At 42.9% G+C, this 18,366-nt stretch overlaps 2 protein-coding genes across 4 annotated transcripts in view; both read right to left on the minus strand.

The window, feature by feature from the left end:
- LOC142014604 (actin, aortic smooth muscle-like) overlaps nucleotides 1-2,334 on the minus strand; it is a 29,706-nt gene extending 27,372 nt beyond the window's left edge. Inside the window, exon 1 of the mRNA XM_074997461.1 lies at nucleotides 2,187-2,334. The gene's annotated coding sequence lies outside the window, so the exon portion shown is untranslated. The remainder of the gene's footprint in view (nucleotides 1-2,186) is intronic.
- Nucleotides 2,335-5,466: 3,132 nt separating this feature from the next.
- LOC142014607 (uncharacterized) overlaps nucleotides 5,467-18,366 on the minus strand; it is a 75,458-nt gene continuing 62,558 nt past the window's right edge. For all 3 annotated transcript variants that reach the window (XM_074997466.1, XM_074997465.1, XM_074997464.1), the window contains exons 22-27: nucleotides 17,838-17,989; nucleotides 15,048-15,207; nucleotides 12,360-12,457; nucleotides 10,950-11,084; nucleotides 8,906-9,020; nucleotides 5,467-6,091 (exon numbers count right to left, since the gene is read on the minus strand). In XM_074997466.1, the coding sequence (XP_074853567.1) occupies nucleotides 5,933-6,091; nucleotides 8,906-9,020; nucleotides 10,950-11,084; nucleotides 12,360-12,457; nucleotides 15,048-15,207; nucleotides 17,838-17,989 (819 nt within the window). In that variant the 3' untranslated portion in view covers nucleotides 5,467-5,932. The remainder of the gene's footprint in view (nucleotides 6,092-8,905; nucleotides 9,021-10,949; nucleotides 11,085-12,359; nucleotides 12,458-15,047; nucleotides 15,208-17,837; nucleotides 17,990-18,366) is intronic.

Genomic DNA, 18,366 nt, shown 5'->3' on the forward strand with positions numbered 1-18,366 from the left:
CTGATTGTGAAAAAATATGTATCCCCAGTTACTAATGCTCAGCTCCCAAGTCATTGGGGTTATTGTCTAAATATAACTAATGGCATAATTTAGCCCTTATATTCAGCGAAAAAGCCACATTTTACTTGATGTCTTCTTGAGGTCCCTTCCAGTTGTAGTGTTCTATGATTCTCCACTTACAACAGTGGTTCTCCACAGCAGATCTGCAGCCCCCAGGCGTTCGCAGGGCCCTATAGCTGAAAACTAGAGCCTAAGCCGCAGTGCTCCTGCAGAGCTGAAGCTTGATCCCATCCTGGTGCTTCCTGTGGGCCAGAAGACCTTAGCCCATAGGGGAAGTTGGGAATGTGGAGGGCGTTCTACACCCCAACCCCTCTCCAAACTGTAGCACAACACAGTGGTGTTCATGGCAGCTCCACACCTCCCACTCCCATCTCCCTCCATGCCCCTGGCTGGGTCAGAAGCAGGAAGCTAGAGTCTGGCAGTGTGGGCTGGTTCCATATAGCAGGCAGTGGCAGTGTTCCCTCACCTCCCGTCGGTGTCTCAGGCTGAAGCTGCTCTTCAGCTCCCAGACCAGATTACTTCCCCCAGAGACAGCCAGAAAGAGCTGGCTGGGCAGGGAGACATGGCTTTTTGGTTGGCAGACCCCTCAGGAGATAGGTACCACAGTGCAGCACTCCCAGCACAAAGTGCTTCAATCCCTATACTTGAGCTATGCCCACCCAGCACGCTAAGCTCCTGTTCATCTGCACACAGCCCCAGCTTCCCATCCCCTGCACTCCGAGCCACTTCCTCCCTGCACACAGCCCCAGCCACCTGTCGCCTACACACTGAGCCATCTCCTCCCTGCACACAGCTCCATCTACCTGTCACCCACACTCTGAGCCACCTCATCCCTGCACACAGCCTCTAGCTGCCACCCTGTGCTACCCCATCTGCACACAGCGCCTAGCCATCTGTTCTCAGAACCCTAAGATGCTTTCAAACACTTTCAGCTATAATTTTTGGTTCCCACCCCCACCCCACACCCGCAACCCAGACAGGTGGGTGGCCCGCTGAAGTGAGCTGGGAGTGGAAGTGCCATTCCCACTCTGGACCCCTCTATGCTGAGCTTGTTCAAGCCCTGTTGGACTCTCTCCCAAAACAGAAGGAAAATTAACCTATGCCCAAATCTCCCCCGCACCAGCATCCCCATCCATGTTGAGCCCTGAAGTTTTTAATAGCATGTTGGGGGCCTCACAGAAAAACATGAAGAACCCTTGTTCTAAGACCCTATTAGTTAAAAGCTTCAGCGCTATTTTGTAATGTTTGTTCCATGTATATGATGCTTCATTGAGCATTGAGGAAAAGAGAGAGAGAGAGAGAGAGAGAGAAACCTTTCACTATTCTTAATTCTTGAACTAAAACCCATTAAAACAACTGAAAATTGCACACTGAGTCCAATATGGCTTTAAAACTAAGGTCCTTACTTGACAGAAAAACACAACTAAAGTTAAATTTACCACAGTTCAGTCCTGCATTTTATAGCCAAAAGTACTTATCCCTTCCTTAACAAATCTTTCTGAAATGTGTGCAATTTCACCATCCATACAAGAGGACTCCCATATGTATTGGGAGTACCGACATTAATTTTAATCTCTAATATTAACATACGTACACATTAAAGCTTTGTTAATATAGGCTCACAAAAGCCTGCCCGTCTGATGAAACTCACAAAATTAAACAGGACTGAAAAGGTCTCGTATTTCTAAAACATTATTCCTTTAACAAAATATGCAGCATGTTTACTTATGTTCTATGGAATAATATCAGATAACTGCAAGCAACAGAATACATAAACAAAATTCATTTTGCGCTCCATTAGCCTTGCTTTTTATTTGTATTGCTCACTAATTGGCAGATCAATCTAAAAGCACCATAGATTCCAAGTAACAAAGGAAATGAACCTTTGTAGCATTCTACTTTTTAACAATTCTGAATCTCAGTACATTATAACTACAGGGCCATACTTTGATCACTTGAGGAGTAGCCTTTTTAGGATTAGTTGAATGACTGAAGCAAGCAAAATCCAGCTCATATTTTGCAGAGGCCTAAGATTTTCAGGTACCTTTGAGATTCTAGATCCTCTGAATGGCCTGCAGGGTAAAATCATCACATACAATTTGAAATTTTCTCAAGGCAATACTTACCCAAGAGACCAGGACTGGTGAGGATTTTTAAAAGCTCCTTGGAAAAGTGAAGTGATCTCACCTTCTATTACATTTATATCAGCTTGTGGAATGGAGTTTGCAGAATACCTACATCTGTCAAGCCATTTTTGGAAACATTTTTTTCAGCTTGTGCTTATCAAAGTGACAGCTTAAAGGACGGGATAAATTAGGGCAGAATTTCTGGCAACCCTGGACTCTTTCCCAATTACGAAGTTGTTCACTATGTTATGATTAATACTAGATTTTTTTCCCTCCAAAAGACAAAAAGCCCTCTCATACCAGGGCTGAACGAGGATGAAATAATCCATACATCCACTAAAAAGCATTTTCCTTCATTCAGTAACTAAAAATAGCTTAACATTCTCTTACAGGCACCTAGAAATTGCCACTGGTTAAAGGAAGAGTTCTTACCATGTACAGTACTGGTGTTCCAACTGTACATGTTATCTGTTTTTGCAGTACACAGACAGAAAATAGCCAGCCTATCTTGGTGCCTGGATGACTCTGTACCTGAAAATGGGGGTTGAATCAGCAGCAAGTCACCCAACTGAGTGATAACTATTTTACATCTCAGGAGGGTTAAGGTTATTGTACAGCGTGCCTCTGGCAAAATGGCTGTGATGTTCTTGAACTTTTATAAGATCATTACATGGTGAATCCAGATAGAAAACAAACAGTCTTGGTCAAAATCAAAGTAATAAAGACCCATAAAAGGGAACAAGCAATAGTTTCATTATATGGACTTCAATCATATCCCCCTCCTGAGACATCTCTTTTCAAAGCTGGAAAGTTCCAATCTTACTAATCTCTCCTTACACAGCAGCTGTTCCATACCCCAATAATTTAAATTGCCTTTTTCTGAACCTTTTCAAGTACCAATATATCTTTTTTTGAGATGAGGCAACCATATTCGCATGCAGTATTCAAGATGTGTATAGATATATATATATATATATTATATATATACCGTGAATTTATACAGATAAGATATTCTCTGTCTTATTCTTTATCCGTTTCTTAATGGTTCCTATTCAAGTCAAGTGCACCACGTCTATATAACAGAATTCACTAGAAGGTTCCTTCAACTTCCAGTAGCTCATTCACTTCAGTTTATGTGACATGTTCTTACAATCAGTTTTGTACCACCACATCCCTGTAACCGTTAGACTCCTTCCATTTCAAAACTGATTAGGTGTTCAATTTTTTCCTCTCTTTAAAAGTGCCTTTCACACCTAGAGGGTAGGTCCCATACATGGGAAGAAAGGTTATTCACATGTGTTCATATGTATATATCCCTGAGCCAGCTTCTGTCAGATTCCCTTGGCCTGCTTAGGTCAACTTTCTCGATCTCTGAACAGATGCCACTGTTGCCGTCAGACTTCTAAACCACACATCCATCATTCTTCACAGACAAATGAACAGCAGTCATTTTCAAACTTCCAAATAACCTTTGCCACTTATACAGATGCTTTTACCCAAAAAAAAAAACAAAAAAAAAACAGTGTTTTGCAAACATCTAGTTTCTTCTCCTTTCTCTCTCTCTCAAGTCAGTTATATCCCCCAACTTTACAAAGTGAGAAGTCTGGAACAGATAGTGCCAAACAATTAGCACGTCACAGATGAAGTGGCAGAGCAAAGAAGTGAATCCACATGTCCTCATTCTCAGTCAAAAGCTCCAATAGGGAAGGTTACTCACCTTGCAATAGCCAGAGTTCTTTGGGATAGCTGTCCCCATAGGTGCTCTACTTCAGGTACACCAACACCGTGCACCCCTTGTTGACAGATTCGTAGTAGCAGTGCCCCTGCAGCTGGCCATGCATGCGGAACACTGGCACGTGATAGTTGGAACTCTCCTGCCACGGATACAGGCAACTGCCCCCTCAGTTCCTTCTCTGACCCAGGCGTAATTGTATTGAAGCAGAGAGGAGGAGAGTGGCTAGTGGAGCATTTGTCAACCATCATCTCGAGGAACTCCAGTTACCGCAAGGTAAGTAACCCTCCCTTCTTCTTTGAGGCGTGTCCCTGTGGGTGCTCCACCTTAGGTGACTAGCAAGCAGTGCCTGTATTTGGGGGTGGGTGCTTCAGTTGTGCCAGCTCAGTAACTGTGAGGACAGATTGCCCAAGGCATGTGTCTGTATCGGCAAACCGCTGGATCACGCAGTTGTGTGAATGTGTGTTCGTAGGCCCATGTTGCGGCCTTGCACACTTCCTCAGTTGGAATACCCTGAAGGAAGGCAGTTGTAGCTGCCGTTGCTCTCATAGAATGAGCCCTTATGTTGACAAGTGGTTCCTTCTGGAATATGTCCTAGGCTAGTCATATGCAGCCGGATAGCCATAGTCTCTGCTTGGCTATGGGTAATCCTTCGGATCTTTCCATCAATGACACAAAGAGTTGTATGGATTTGTGAAAAGCTTCATTGCATTGTAGGTAGAAGGCTATTGCCCTGTAGGCACCTAGCATGTGCAGTGCCCTTTCTATGTCATCCTTGTGGGGTTTGGGGAAGAAGACAGGTAAGTATATCAGCTCATTACAATGAAAGGAGGTAGGTATTTTAGGTAAGAATTTTGGGTGTGTGCATAGTGCCACCTTGTCTTTCTGGAATACCACAGAGGGTGGCTGTGTCCTAAGTGTCATTATCTTCCCAACCCCCTTTGCTGTTGTAATTGCCACCTTAAGTGTAGAAGGGAGCAAGCGGCCAATGATTCGAAAAGTTTACCCATAAGAACGCTTCGGACCAAGCTGAGGTTCCATGTGAGGACTGTGTCCCAGCTTAGTGGAAATAAATTCCGCAAGCCTTTAAGGACTCTTTTGATAGATGGGTGAGTGAAGGCTGAATATCCCTGTATTGGAGGCTGTAATGCCGTTATGGTGGTCAGATGTACCCTGAGTGAGCTCCGACAGTCCTGCCTTGTGCAGGTATAGCAGGCAAATCAGAATATTTGAGACCCGCCCATGCTGTTGGATTAAGATTGTAATCGGTGTCAGCCAATTACCAACCATGGGTGAAGGTGAAGTGTGTTCACTTCTGGGGCATAAGGTGATCGGACACTCATCCACAACAGGTAAGGGTGCCAAGCCTGTCTGGGCTACCACATAACTCTCATTTTGTCTTGTGTTTTTTAGGATAGCACATTGGATCATTGCAAGAGGCGGAAAAGTATACAGTAATGGTGCTTCCCATCGTATGCTGAAAGCACCTCCCAGCGACCAGGGGCTTATGCCTCTGCGAGAGCAATAATATAGGCAATCCATGATGACTCCAGCTTTCTTCTTTTATTGCACACAGTAGAGCTTCTTGCTATTATCAAGAAGCTAACAAACAGTAATAGTTGATATTCCTTTAAAATTTATAGTGTAACTCTCTTAAAATAAAATTTATATAGAAAAGATACCATTTACAACCCAATTCAGTAGTATTCAATCAGTATATATTCCCAAACAATATAATGCAGCAATTTCTTTTTAGATTGTACTGAAGGGCAATATCTTCTCTTTAGCAAATATAATATAATATTCTTTTGTGAAGGAGCAATTCAGGTCAACTTTGGAGTAACCGTGATATACACCAACTTATTACAAGAAGTTCAAAATACACATATTGGAATGAGGATATATACAACTGTGTTCAGTGCATAGTTTAACAACGGCATGTGAAAAGTCCATTATCTTGAGTTGGCACACTATTATCTAAAGGAAAATAATTTACCCAGCACTTGCAGTGCAGTTAGAGAATGCCAGTGAAGCAAAGGAAAACAACAAGATGTAGTGTCACCAAGTAAGTGAGGAATAAATAGCGGGATTTAGCTCTGGAGGTCAGCAGCTTGGAGCAGTAAAGGCTTCGTCCTCGAAACCATCTTTTGAAAAAAAGGGCTCCTCCTTTCATCTGTAAGAAACAAACAACTTCAAATAAGCAATCATCAAAAAAAGAGAGCACCTCTTGTTACATATTAGATTTGTGAAGTATTGTAATCTTCCAAATGGCTCTGTAGAAGTAGGTGCCTGAGAACATGTCACTAACAAAGGGATTCATGGAATAAAGAATAGACCAGCTACAAAAGATATGGGGGCGGAGGGAGAGAGAAAAGAAAAGCTATAGGATGAGTGTAATATTTAATTGCATACTCTGGCAAGGTGCCCCTTTTGTCTTGGTTTAGGTCCCTTGCTTCTGCCCCTCAAGCTGAAGGGTCCAGACCGCAGCTGCCCCACTGTTCTGATTGGAGGCCGGAGGATCCCACCACTCCTTTCTGCCTACAACAGAGTTGGGGACTCTCCTCCTCCTGATCTGTGTCTGGCTCCTACATATCCTCCTCGAGATGGCTCTCAAACTCCTCCACCACCTCTCTCATTCTCCTCTCAGCTGTTTACCTCGGCTGCTTTTATGCCTCCGGGCAGTCAGCTCAGTTGGCCCTTGTTAATTGATTGCCTGCACCCCACCCTATTGCCTCCACCTGGGAGCTTAACTAACTCTGTTTTTTCTCCTAGCTTTAGGTGGGTCCAGAGATGCCTTCCACCTGGGAGTCTGGGCCCTCCATGCAGCTACTACAGTGTGGGTAGTGGGCTGCTAGGGTGGTGAACAGTTATGTCTGCCTCCCCTGGGCCAGTTTCCCTGCCGTGTGCAGGCTGCTGTCTTCCCCACCCCCTCAGCTAGCTCTTGGAACTGCCAGGTGGGTGGTGGAGCAAATACTGCAGCCCTGCCTCTGGGCAGTGGAGGGTTAGCACCCCCAGCCCTTCACCTTTTCTGAAAGCCTGGACCTTTCATGTTTGTGGCTGCTGCTTCCCATTACTGCAGAAGAGGGGGGCTGCTTCACAGCAGCAGCTGGGCTTCCCGCCACAGCTAGCTGTGGAGTGGTGAGTAGGTGGAGTGAGTACGTTCAGAGCCCTTTTCCACGAAGGCTCCTAAGGGGTAGAGTGTTGGGGTGTGGTCCACACCCTTCTCCCAGCCGTCTACTGCCACCTCTGTTATTGCTCCCTCCCCCAGCCTCAGCCTCCCACTGCTGGGGCCATTTCCATAACTGCCCCACCAATTGCTCCCTGGCTTCTCTGCTCTGCTGGGCTCTGTAGCAGCTGCTGTGGGCCTGCTGCTCAGGTGTCCATGGGCACACCTGTCCCCTCGCAGCATCTGACTGTCCTTTCCCCCTTCCTTACAGGTCAGCCCCTGCTGCCTGCCCCTGCGTCCTATTGCCTATCCCGCTTCCAGTGTGCCCACACTCCCCATCCCCATCTTTGTTTTGTTTGGTGCCTGAGCCCCACTCCTTCTTTATCGCCTCCCTCACTGCTTCACTTCCCCATATATTTCTTTAGTTCTCCTCAGAGCCAGTCTTACCATCATGTACTGGGAGTTGTGGCTTTTTCCTGCATTTTTTCCCCCTCTTCTGTCCTCCCAGCCAGGCTTACAGACTGAGTGGGGGAGGGGCAGCCCTTTCTTCTTCCCCTCCTCTCCTCTCCCTCCCCCACATTTTTGTTAGTTACCCTCGTATGCCAATACTTGCTCCTGCTCTTTCCTCCCCATGGCCAATGTCCCTGTTGGGGGATCATTTTTGACACCACAACCCTTCCTTCTTCCCCGTTCCTTCGCCATAGTGGATCCACCTGAGGCTGTTGGGTCATCTGCCCCCATGTGGCCAAGGGCACAGGCACGGGCTCCAAGGCCCCTCCCATGGCACCCTCTGCCTGCTCCACCTCTAAAATTGTCCTCCCTGAAGGGCAGGAAGGGTCAGGGGACAGGGCAGTGGGGTGTCCCAATCCTTCCAGTCCCAGATCACCACCTTCCGTAATATGTGCTTTAGGGTCTGGTTGAACCTGCTCGACAAGACTGTCTGTGGATGGTACACTGAGGTCCCCAGGGCCCATATGTGGAGTAAAGCATGCTGGTCTTTACATGAGCTTTGACATGAAGGGAATTCCTTGATCAATCATGATCTCCTTGGGTATTCCAGCCCTTGAAAAGATTTGAATTAACTCCCTGGCTATTGTTTTGGAGTTAGTATTCCTCAGACGTATCACCTGTGGGTATTGTGTGACATAATCAAAGACCACCAATATGGGCTGATGCCCCCAGGACTTCTCTAGTGGGCCAACAAAGTCCACAGCAATCTGCTCAAAAGCTACCTCAATAATAGGAAGGGGTACCAGTGGGGCCCTTAGGTGTGGCTGGGGCTCATGGAGCTAACACTTAGGACATGAGGTGCAGTATTGCTGGGCCTCCATGTACACATCTGGCCACCAGAACCTTTGTAGGACTCAGTCCAGGGTTTTGTCAACCCTCAGGTGCCCCCCAGATAGATGACTGTAGCCTAGATCTAAAAAAGCTTGATGGTTTTTCTGGGGCACAATCTCATCACTGCACATGGAGCATACACTTGGCCAAGAAGGGGCTGCAGCCTGAGGCCCACGGCCCTGAGTCGACTACAGAGACCCTTGTCTTAGATGGATACATGAGGGGGCTACCACCCGACCTGCGAGGCTGGGTCAGCCAGAAGGACCCCTCTTCCAGTGATGAGATTGTACCCCAGAAAACTCCACGTGCAATGCACATGGAGTTTATTGCTCCATTCTTTTAGATTTTTAATTAAAAGATTCTGACGATTAAAGTCTGCCCCATTCTCTGGGCTATTTGCCGCTGGCAGTGTAAAATTTCAGGACCTATTTGTAGGCAACTTATAACTCAAAATTTCTTCAAGATTACATATTTCCTTACCTTACGTACAACAGTGTGTTCACTAGGATTGATGATCAAAGCTTCTCTTTCCTCATCAGACTCCATCTGAACTATGTATTGTCTAGGTACAGTGCTGTAACTGCTCATTTCATGTCTAAAGGAAAGAAAATGAAAAACAGGGCAAACATTACTGGGTTGCCTACTCTTTAGAATTATCATTATCAGTTGTCACATACCTACAGACGCATACTTTTGTACAGCTCAGCTAGTGCATACTACAGGTTGAACCTCCAAAAATGAACACTGTCATCTGGCAATATTCATTGTCTGATAGAACCACAGATGCTCCTGGGCAGTAGAGCCTGGAAGCCGAAGGGCACCCTGCCAGCTGCAAGCAGGTGGGAAGCCCAGAGCCAGAGCCCTGTGGCAGCCCACAGCAGCAAGAGGCCAGAGCCCCCACAGCTGCAGTGCAGGACTGGAGCCATGCAGGGGCTGCGAAGGCAGCTAAAGCCCAGAAGGGGCTGAAGTTGAGCCCCAGATGGGTTGGAGCCCTGGGATGCCAGAGTTCGGGCCCTGCAGTGGCCAGAGCCCCAGTGCAGCCAGTCCAGGGAGCATGAGACAAATCAGAGTCATGGGTGTGCAGGACAAAGCACAGCCCTGGGAGCGCAGGGTCAGGGTTGGAGCCCTGTAGCAGCACCAGCCTGACAGAGCCCTCCTGCAGCCCAGGACCAGGGTTGGAGCCTCATAAATGGGGCACACCAGAGTCCCACTGCAGCTCCAGACCAGGCTGGAGCTCTGTGCATGAGGCTGGCAGGAACCCCACTGCAGCCCCTCAGAGCCCCAGGCTGGGGCTGGAGCCTCAAGCGCAACCCTGGTGGGAACCCCGCAGCAGCCCCATGTGGCCCTGAGATGGGGCCTGAACATCACGTGAGGGATGGACCAGCGCCCCAGGGCTGGAGCCTCCCAGTGCCAGAGCTTCATGACATCCCTGCAGCAGCAGGGCCCAGAACAACAGTAGGTGTGCAAGAAGGTATGGGGGGAACCAAAGCAGGTTCTTGGGGCCCATGCAGGGGACCTCCCCTGGTCTGGCAATTCTCTATACTTGGGACAAGTCAGGTCCCAGCCATGCTGGACCAGGGAGGTGTAACCTATACTTTTGATAAAGGAAAAAAGAAGAAAACTATCTGTCATGTCTTTTTCAGCTTCTATTTTTGATTCTGGATGTTTTACTTATTCATATTAATTGAAACTCCCTTTTCCCCTCTCTCTAGCTGACTAGTACTTCTCAATTTAGGATGCTGATTATATTTAAGAACAACATAAGAACATAAGAATGGCCATACTGGGTCAGACCAAAGGTCCATCCAGCCCAGCATCCCATCTGCCGACGGTGGCCAATGCCAGGTGCCCCAGAGAAGGAGAACAGAAGACAAAGATCAAGTGATTCATCTCCTGCCATCCATCTCCTGCCCTTGTTATGAAGGCTAGGGCACCATACTTTATCCCTGGCTAATAGCCATTTATGGACCTAACCATAGAACTAATATACAGCTATTCATCTCTCTAAGTGTATGTATAAATGCTATTTTACGTCGAATGCTCTGCTAATTCAAGGGGCAAAGCCAATACCAACTAGTGAATTCATCCAGGAAATGGTTAGACATTTTTTAAATTAGATCAGCACAAAGACCCTACATTTTGTGGTTAGGCACATTGGCCATGCAATGTAGAAATTTTCATTGCTTTCATGAATGGATTCTGTGCCTAGCCAGCAATTTAACATCTTTCATCACTAATCTCACTAAAAAGGAATGGCAAATATTTCAAGCTCAATTTTTAGGAATACAAGACACTCGGTATTAACATCAGACTCAGAAGGAAAATCTTTATCTTTTCCCTGTAGGAAAATGCTTGCATGTGGTCTTTTACACTCTGATGCTACAATTAGATCCATATGAATGAACCTGTGTGCCCACTGATTTCAAAGGAACACCCTGTGAACAAAGATTTGCCGCATAGCTCAAATGCTTGGATCATATCATATGGTGTGAAAAAGGAAAAATATTGTGCAAGTATAGCTAACCTTCTTAAATGTTCCTCAGCAACTCTTAAGGCCTCTTCTGCAGCTTCTCTCCTACTCCTTTCTTCTGACAATGTTTCTGTCAGCTGTGACAGGGCCTGCTGCACAGAATCATACTGCTGCTCTGTTTCCATAAGCCTACGGTAAATGCAAAACAAAATCAATTTAAGCACAGAAAAGAAGATTAAATTTTCGAATAATCTTTCTGTCATCTACTTGAGCGGTTACAGGTGGTTCAGGTAACTAGAGATTAGTAAAATATTTGCACTGAAAAATGCAACCTTGGCTGACCCCAAACTAATCACAATTCATGTTGAGTTTGCTGAATAATTTCAAGCCAACCAAAACACTCAAAATGTTTTTGCAATGTTTAAATATTTTGTTCTGATCAGACTCAAAATTTCTTTCTGAGTTCACATATTTTGGCATAAGGGAAGGAGGACTAGAGTCACAAAAGGATTGGGAATTGGTTAGATCATAAGACAATTTAGAGGGGAAAATAGTGGAAATAACTCCATACCACAGTGGTTAGACCACTGCCCTAAGAAGCTGGAGGGCCAGGCTCATGTCCCTGCTCCCATGACTAATTATTTATACAAGTGGAACAACTTCCTCAGGACAGATTGAGGAAGACTCACACCAGAATTTTCCATAGTCCAATCGCTAGGCACTCTCCTGCAATGTGGTGACCTAAATGCAAATTGCTTGTTCACACTGGGAAGTGTAGGGGGTGAGTGGAGATGGGGAGGGAGAAGACAGAGGCAGGAAATCAAATCTGGATTTCTTATATATCAAGAAAGGTTCTGAATCACTCACAACAGTTATAAGAGAGGGCTACTACTCCTCTCCCCCTGCTTAGTGTGTCTGTGAATCTAATTCTGTTTAGCTCTTCTAAAAATTCCCAAAACTGGAAAAAAATGTTCAGTTTTGACTTGATTCAAAAATGTTTCCTTTGATTTCCCCAAAATTTTAAAAAGTTTCTTTTCAGTTTGAGCTGAAACAAGACATTTTGTACAATTTTTTTAGACTTGCCAATTCATCAGAAAAATCCATTATTTGCCCAGCTCTAATGCTTCACAATCTTCTTAATGTATTTATCCTCAACACCCCTGTGAGACAGGGAATCATTATCACCCATTTTTTGAGATGGGGAACAAGGAACAGCAGTACCAAGTTCACACAGAAAGTCTGTGGTGCAGAAGCAAATTGAAAAAAAATCGAACCATGGTTTCTCATATCCTAGGTCAGTACCCTAACCATTGGACCAACCTTCCACTCTGACAAATTCACTGTAAATATTCTCTCTTTTTGTCTTCCAAAGACAGCCTTGAACAGAAGCATGCTACTTCTGCTCTACTGCTTCATTTTCATAAACAAGAAAAAACACAGTAAACTGATGTCATCAATCCTGACCTTTTTTTGAGTTCATTTAGTTCCATATTGTCTATTTCAACAATAACTGCAGCTCTCTCTTGCGGAGCTCCTGGGGCAACTTCTGCTCTAGTTTCACCCTAGAAATTATAAAATATTAAAATAATACTCATATAAATAAGAACCTGTTCCCAGTAACAAAATTAAAAAAAAAAAATGTTCCGCAACTGAGTGGTGTTTATATGTGATATTTTGAGATTTAATCCTTAAATTCGGGAGGGTTAGTTTCCTAAATACACACACAGAGAAGTGTCTATCTTTGCTGCAAGAAGGACATTTCCTATGCAAGCCACAAGATTTAAAGGTTCCATGACTTCCATTCGCACGTTTATTGTTTGGCCTTTGGGGATTTCTGCACTTGATTAAATAAATGGAGTGGGCAGCCTGAACTTCTGCAGCCCTGGCCTGGACCATGGCTCTGTTTGGCCAGGTTCCATTACAAGTAAGGAGAAAACATAACAAAGAGTTTGGGGAACAGCGACAAACTGACACCCACCCATTTCAACACTAAGAACATGAAAAGAAAATGACTCTAAACAAATGAGACTAAACTGAGAGTAAGCATCTAAGTGAAGCAAAATGCAGAAAATGAATGAATGAAACTAATGAAAAACAAACTCAATTTTCAAAGTCCTTTCACAATACATTGTGCTAATAACACAGATAAAGAAAGGTGGCAGTTCGCATGTATGAATTTAAAAACAGACAGCATCCCATTACAAAAATATGGCATCACTCATTACACTCAGGAAAAAAAAGCCTAATCCATCAATTTGGTCTTCTATTTTACAATCCTATCCAACTCCAAAAACAAATGGCAGTGTTCTATCATTTCTTGTACTGATTTTACATATGTAATCATACAATGGGCCTTCTATCACTTCCTTCAAGCTATTCCATGATCCAAGTCATCAGTGTTAGAAACTTTTGTCATATTACTCATGATTTGATGATCAGAAATGGTTGGTATATAATAATCTGAATCTTGGCTACTAACAGTTATTGTCACTAGCCAAATCAGGTTAATTTACTTCAAACTTCCTATAGGTCAAAAACATCAAAGATGACATTATGTTAAAATACTACTTTTCCTTAGATCTTTGTTGTTCATACACAAAACCCGAGGAACAGAAGAATTACCAGACTGAATGAGATCCCAAGTCCTGTGATCTGTCTGCAAAAGTAGTGAGTACCAGATGCTTCAGAGGAAAGTGCAAGAAACCTGGCGTCGGACACATGTGGGATTAACACTCCTCTCACATTTGGTCCCTCCTTTGTTTCTAACAATTAGATTTTGGCTTAAACCTTGAAGGCTAAGGTTTAATATCCCTTTAAACATGTGTTTATATTTATAGCTCAAGATGCTCTTGTAATCCCTGTAAGTGACCGGTCCCTTTTGGACTTGCAATGTTTTTTGTCCTGAAAGACAGATTGTAGCAATAACAAGGAGTCGTCCTGTGACAACTTAAAGACTAACAGATTTATTTGTGCATAAGCTTTCATGAGTAACACCCAGTGCATCAGAGGCCTACTGTAGCAATGACTCTCTCAGACACACTAAATTTGGTGTGAAATAGTATCTCCTTTAACCAATTTTGAATTTACCACCTTTTAATTTCACTGGATGCCCCTTGTATTTGGGGGCTCAGAAGGGAAAACAAACCACAATTTACTTCCATATCCCATTCTGTATACTTTATATACTTTTATCATGTTCCCTCTTATTGGTTTCTTTTCAATCTCTCTTCCCATGGGTGAGCCTTCAATAATTTCTGTCTCTCTCCTTAGTTCTACAACATCCTTTATGGGATTGGGTGACCAATATTCCACACGAGGACATGCCACTGTTTCAGGTAACGATATGACAATATTTTCACTATTATCCTCCATCCTCAAGCATCTTGCTAATTTTTCGGTCCTCAACTCTCCAATAACAGACCTGTTCATAATGACAACCAGATCCCTTTTCTGATTTGATAATTAATTCAAAATCCTGTAAGATGGAAAACTACTTTAATATTTTCCCCCGATGTGCATTAATTTGTATATATCAGCACAGAACTTCATCGGCCATTATGTTGTCCATTCACCTAGTTTGGATAGGTCTCTCTGAAGTCCTCTCTGGAATAAAATAACCTTCTTATCGTCTGTAAATTTTGCTACCTTCCCACTTCCATTCTAAATGGTTAATAAAAATATTAACACATGACCTCACAAAGAATATATAATCACCCCAAGTGATAAATATAAAAATTAATCGTATATTACTTCCCTTTGCTTTCTGTTTCTTAGCTGGTTTTGGACTTAGGAGAACACTAGTCATTGGGTAGTTTGCTGGGTGTGCACAGTTATTTTAATAGCCTTTTGTAAAGGATTGTGTTTTGACAATTATATCAACTAGTTTGCCTTTATCCATTTCCTTATTCAGACATTCAAAGTACTCTTACAAATTAACAAGATATGATCTTTCTTTGCTTAAACCATGAAACCCAATATACACTGATCTCCAGATATTTTACTATACTGCTTTTCAAGATTATTTCCATAGGCTCTTCTCCAGTGTTCTGGTATCATATTTTGTCATAGTTCCCCTTCTGGAAATGGCTTTCAAGATTAAAAATATTAACTGACCCAGTGCTTTTGTTTGATGTAAAAAATGGTTTGATTTACCTTGACTAGGTAATTGCTAGCAACGGACACAGATTCTTTAACCATCACATCGTGCTGTAATTTCTGTAATTCTGCAATCTGCCAGTCCTTGTCTGCAACAGCCACCTGGTACTCACTCCGCAGCACTTGGGACTCTGTCAGCAGAAGGTTTTTCTCCATTCTGAATACAAAGTATTAAATGAGGTGTTAATTATTACATACTGCATAAAAGAATGTAAAAAATGAAGCTGGCCTCACCAGTTTTGAAAAACTCCACGTCGTGCACACATTTACAGATCAGTAGTTACAAATACATATCAACGGACCTGTCCTTCAAAGACTGCTGCTATCCGAAAGCCTAGAGAACAAAGCACTGAAAAAACTCCTCACATACTTTGCTGATGTGGGTGGGTGACACTGTGATGCTGGCAGACCAGTGCTAGTTCATGCCATGACCCCAAGCCTCAGCCTCACTGAACACTTACAAATGTACAGCTGGAAACCAGTCTTCCTTACCTGTGTGCTGACACTATCAAAACAGACATTAAATGCTAAGTTGGTAAGCAGGTGTTGAGATTTTTACAAAATTATTGTAGGATGCTGCATATATTTACCTCGCTTATAATCACACTAGCCCATGTTGTAAAGTTACATTGAATTATACTGAATTATATTTGTACTGTAAACCTCTGTAATGCACTGAACGGGAAAAGGAGTATTAACGAGATGGCCCAGCGAAAGTCAAATGAAGTACTGTATAGCATCCAAGAAGAGAGAGGTCCTGTTGGCTACACTCCTAATTCTCTCCAATGAATTACACACCAACTCATCCCATCGGTTTGCACTCTGAAGTGGAGGGATAAAAATCCCAACAAAAGGAGAAAATGGATCCTTTATGCTATCTGGACTCTGCAGGGCAAAAATTCCTAAAAATCAACAAAGAGAGCCACTGCTTGCATGGGTTAACCCTGAAAGACATTTTGAATTGACAAATTACTACATCTTTGCCCACTTTTACATATATGTGTGCTTGCTTTAACCTGTAACTAACTCTCATTTCTTTTTTTCTAGTTAATAAACATTTAGTTAGTTTACTACAAGTCTGGCTACAAACATTGCCACTGGTGTGAGACCTAAAGTTCACATCTACATAGGGAAAGTGAACAGTCTCCTGGGGCTGGGAGCAACTTGACTATTCAGTGATCTTTGGTGCAAGCGACCATTTATCACATAATCAAGCTTGCCTGGATGGCGAGACGGATTGGCGTGTCCAAGAAGATTGTATGTAAGTGCTTTATAAGACTAATGTTGTACTTTGGGAGTTCACATTTGTTATTGGGTTTGATGAATTCTAATTAAAGAACATACAATCACTCTGGTGTATCTGCCCTGTGTTTTGACCACCTGCCCTAGGGTCGGCACTTGTGGTCATGAGCTTTCCCAGCAAGCAAACAGGCACAATAAGGGCTTTGACTAAACCTTAAATGTACTGAAATCCTGGTGACTGGGAGAGCTTTCTTGCAGACTCAAAGCACTTCGCTATGGAAACAATTTAAATATCCAGGCAACACAGGGATGTATGATAGTGTCATGCATGACACGAGGAGAATGCAAACGCTTCCCACTTCAGTTTGAAAGTCATTTTTGTGATCTATGTGAGGAAACTGGTGGCAGGTTACTTTGGAATGCCCTTATTCATGTTCCCCAGTGGTTATATCTCATTGCTACGATCAGGTTTGATACATTCCGGTCTGTTTGCATATGTTTACTAGTATCAAAATGGGGTCGGAGTTCAGCTTGCCAACAACAGGAGAACTCAAATATCAGGAAAATAAAAGAGTTCTTATAAAAAAAATGGAGCTCTTTTATTTAAATCAAAAGATAATCAAGATCAGATGGCTTCCGATAATTGCTGGGTAATGCACTACATTACTGTATGCCAGTCTCAGATACACAGCGTGGAAATGGTGTCTGCTGAAATGAACCATACAATCCATTTCCACTTCCAATTATAGGGACACGTCTGAGCTAGCCAGAGCCAGACAACACACCCTGTGAGTTTCAATGTGTCCTATCTCACAGGCTGGACCTAGAAATAACTGTGACAGGCATCCTAACAAACATTCAGGTCCTGTGGGGTGACTTCTGAGGGGTACTAACCATTTGAAAAATTTCCACTGGTTTCCATCAGGATCAGGTCCAAAGTTTACATATACCCATGTAGCATCAAGAAGTTCCCCAAATGTGACTGTTTGGAATGTGAACAAAATTCAAGTGAACCTCTGCTGGAGCATGGATGCAGCTGAAACCTGAACCTGGGCTAAATTTTTAGTATTACTAGGACTTAAATCGAACAGTTTGCATTCCTTTAAAACCTTCTAACCTCTTGGGCAGTCTTAGAAGGGCAGCTTTTGCTCAGTCATATAAATGGCTAATCTTCTAGGGAACAATATAATACCAAGAAAGAAATTGATTACAAAGACCCAAACTAAAATTTTATATATCAAAGCCAATAAACAAGACAGAAAATTCAGTTCCCAAGTAGACCCATTAGAGACTTTTATGTTGAACAAGATTTCAATATATAAAGGCATGAAGAATGCTCACGAGGAGCAAAATAGAACAGCACTAAAATAAAGTGTCACACAATTACATAATGAAAACCATTCCATGACATTTTTTAGTAAACTGCAGACCCTTTCCATTTGTCAGATAATTATATAGAGATGTCTCATTTCATCTACTGTATCACATTGAAGATTATTTTTATATATAAGTAATGCATACATTTTGTTCATCTACTATTTGTACCTTAATTCAGCTAGTTCATTCTGGTATGATGATATCTGTATCTCAGTTTCCTCTTGGAAAGCTTTTGTCTGATGCAAGGCTCTCTCAAGGTCATCTACCTTGCTTTTTAGTTTCGCTATCTCCAGAGCAGCAAGACTAGCTCCTTCTTTAACCTACATGAAAAACAAATTTGGTAAACAAGAATAAAAACTAGATGATGGAAAAATCTGTTATCACCAAAAGTATATTTACAGAAGCATGGCTTCTTCTCATTTCTCTCTCTTATTTGTTCTTGTTACTATTGTCTAAGATCTCAGTCTGATTCTAATTGTGCTTTCTTTATTCAACTTGCATTTTTCTTAATATTTTGCTAAATTATAAAAACTTTGCATTTTTCCAAAAGAGATGGACTAACTGCACACATATTTCTTTGAACTCTGCATAACACAACTAATCAAATTTTATCCGTCTCTCCCTATCCACCTGAAATATTTCAAAATTGCTCTTAAGATAATTGATCTCACTGATGCTTTCAGAGGCAATGGGAAAA

The sequence above is a fragment of the Carettochelys insculpta genome, chromosome 6, assembly GCF_033958435.1.
Source record: "Carettochelys insculpta isolate YL-2023 chromosome 6, ASM3395843v1, whole genome shotgun sequence".
Taxonomy (NCBI): Eukaryota; Metazoa; Chordata; order Testudines; family Carettochelyidae; genus Carettochelys; species Carettochelys insculpta.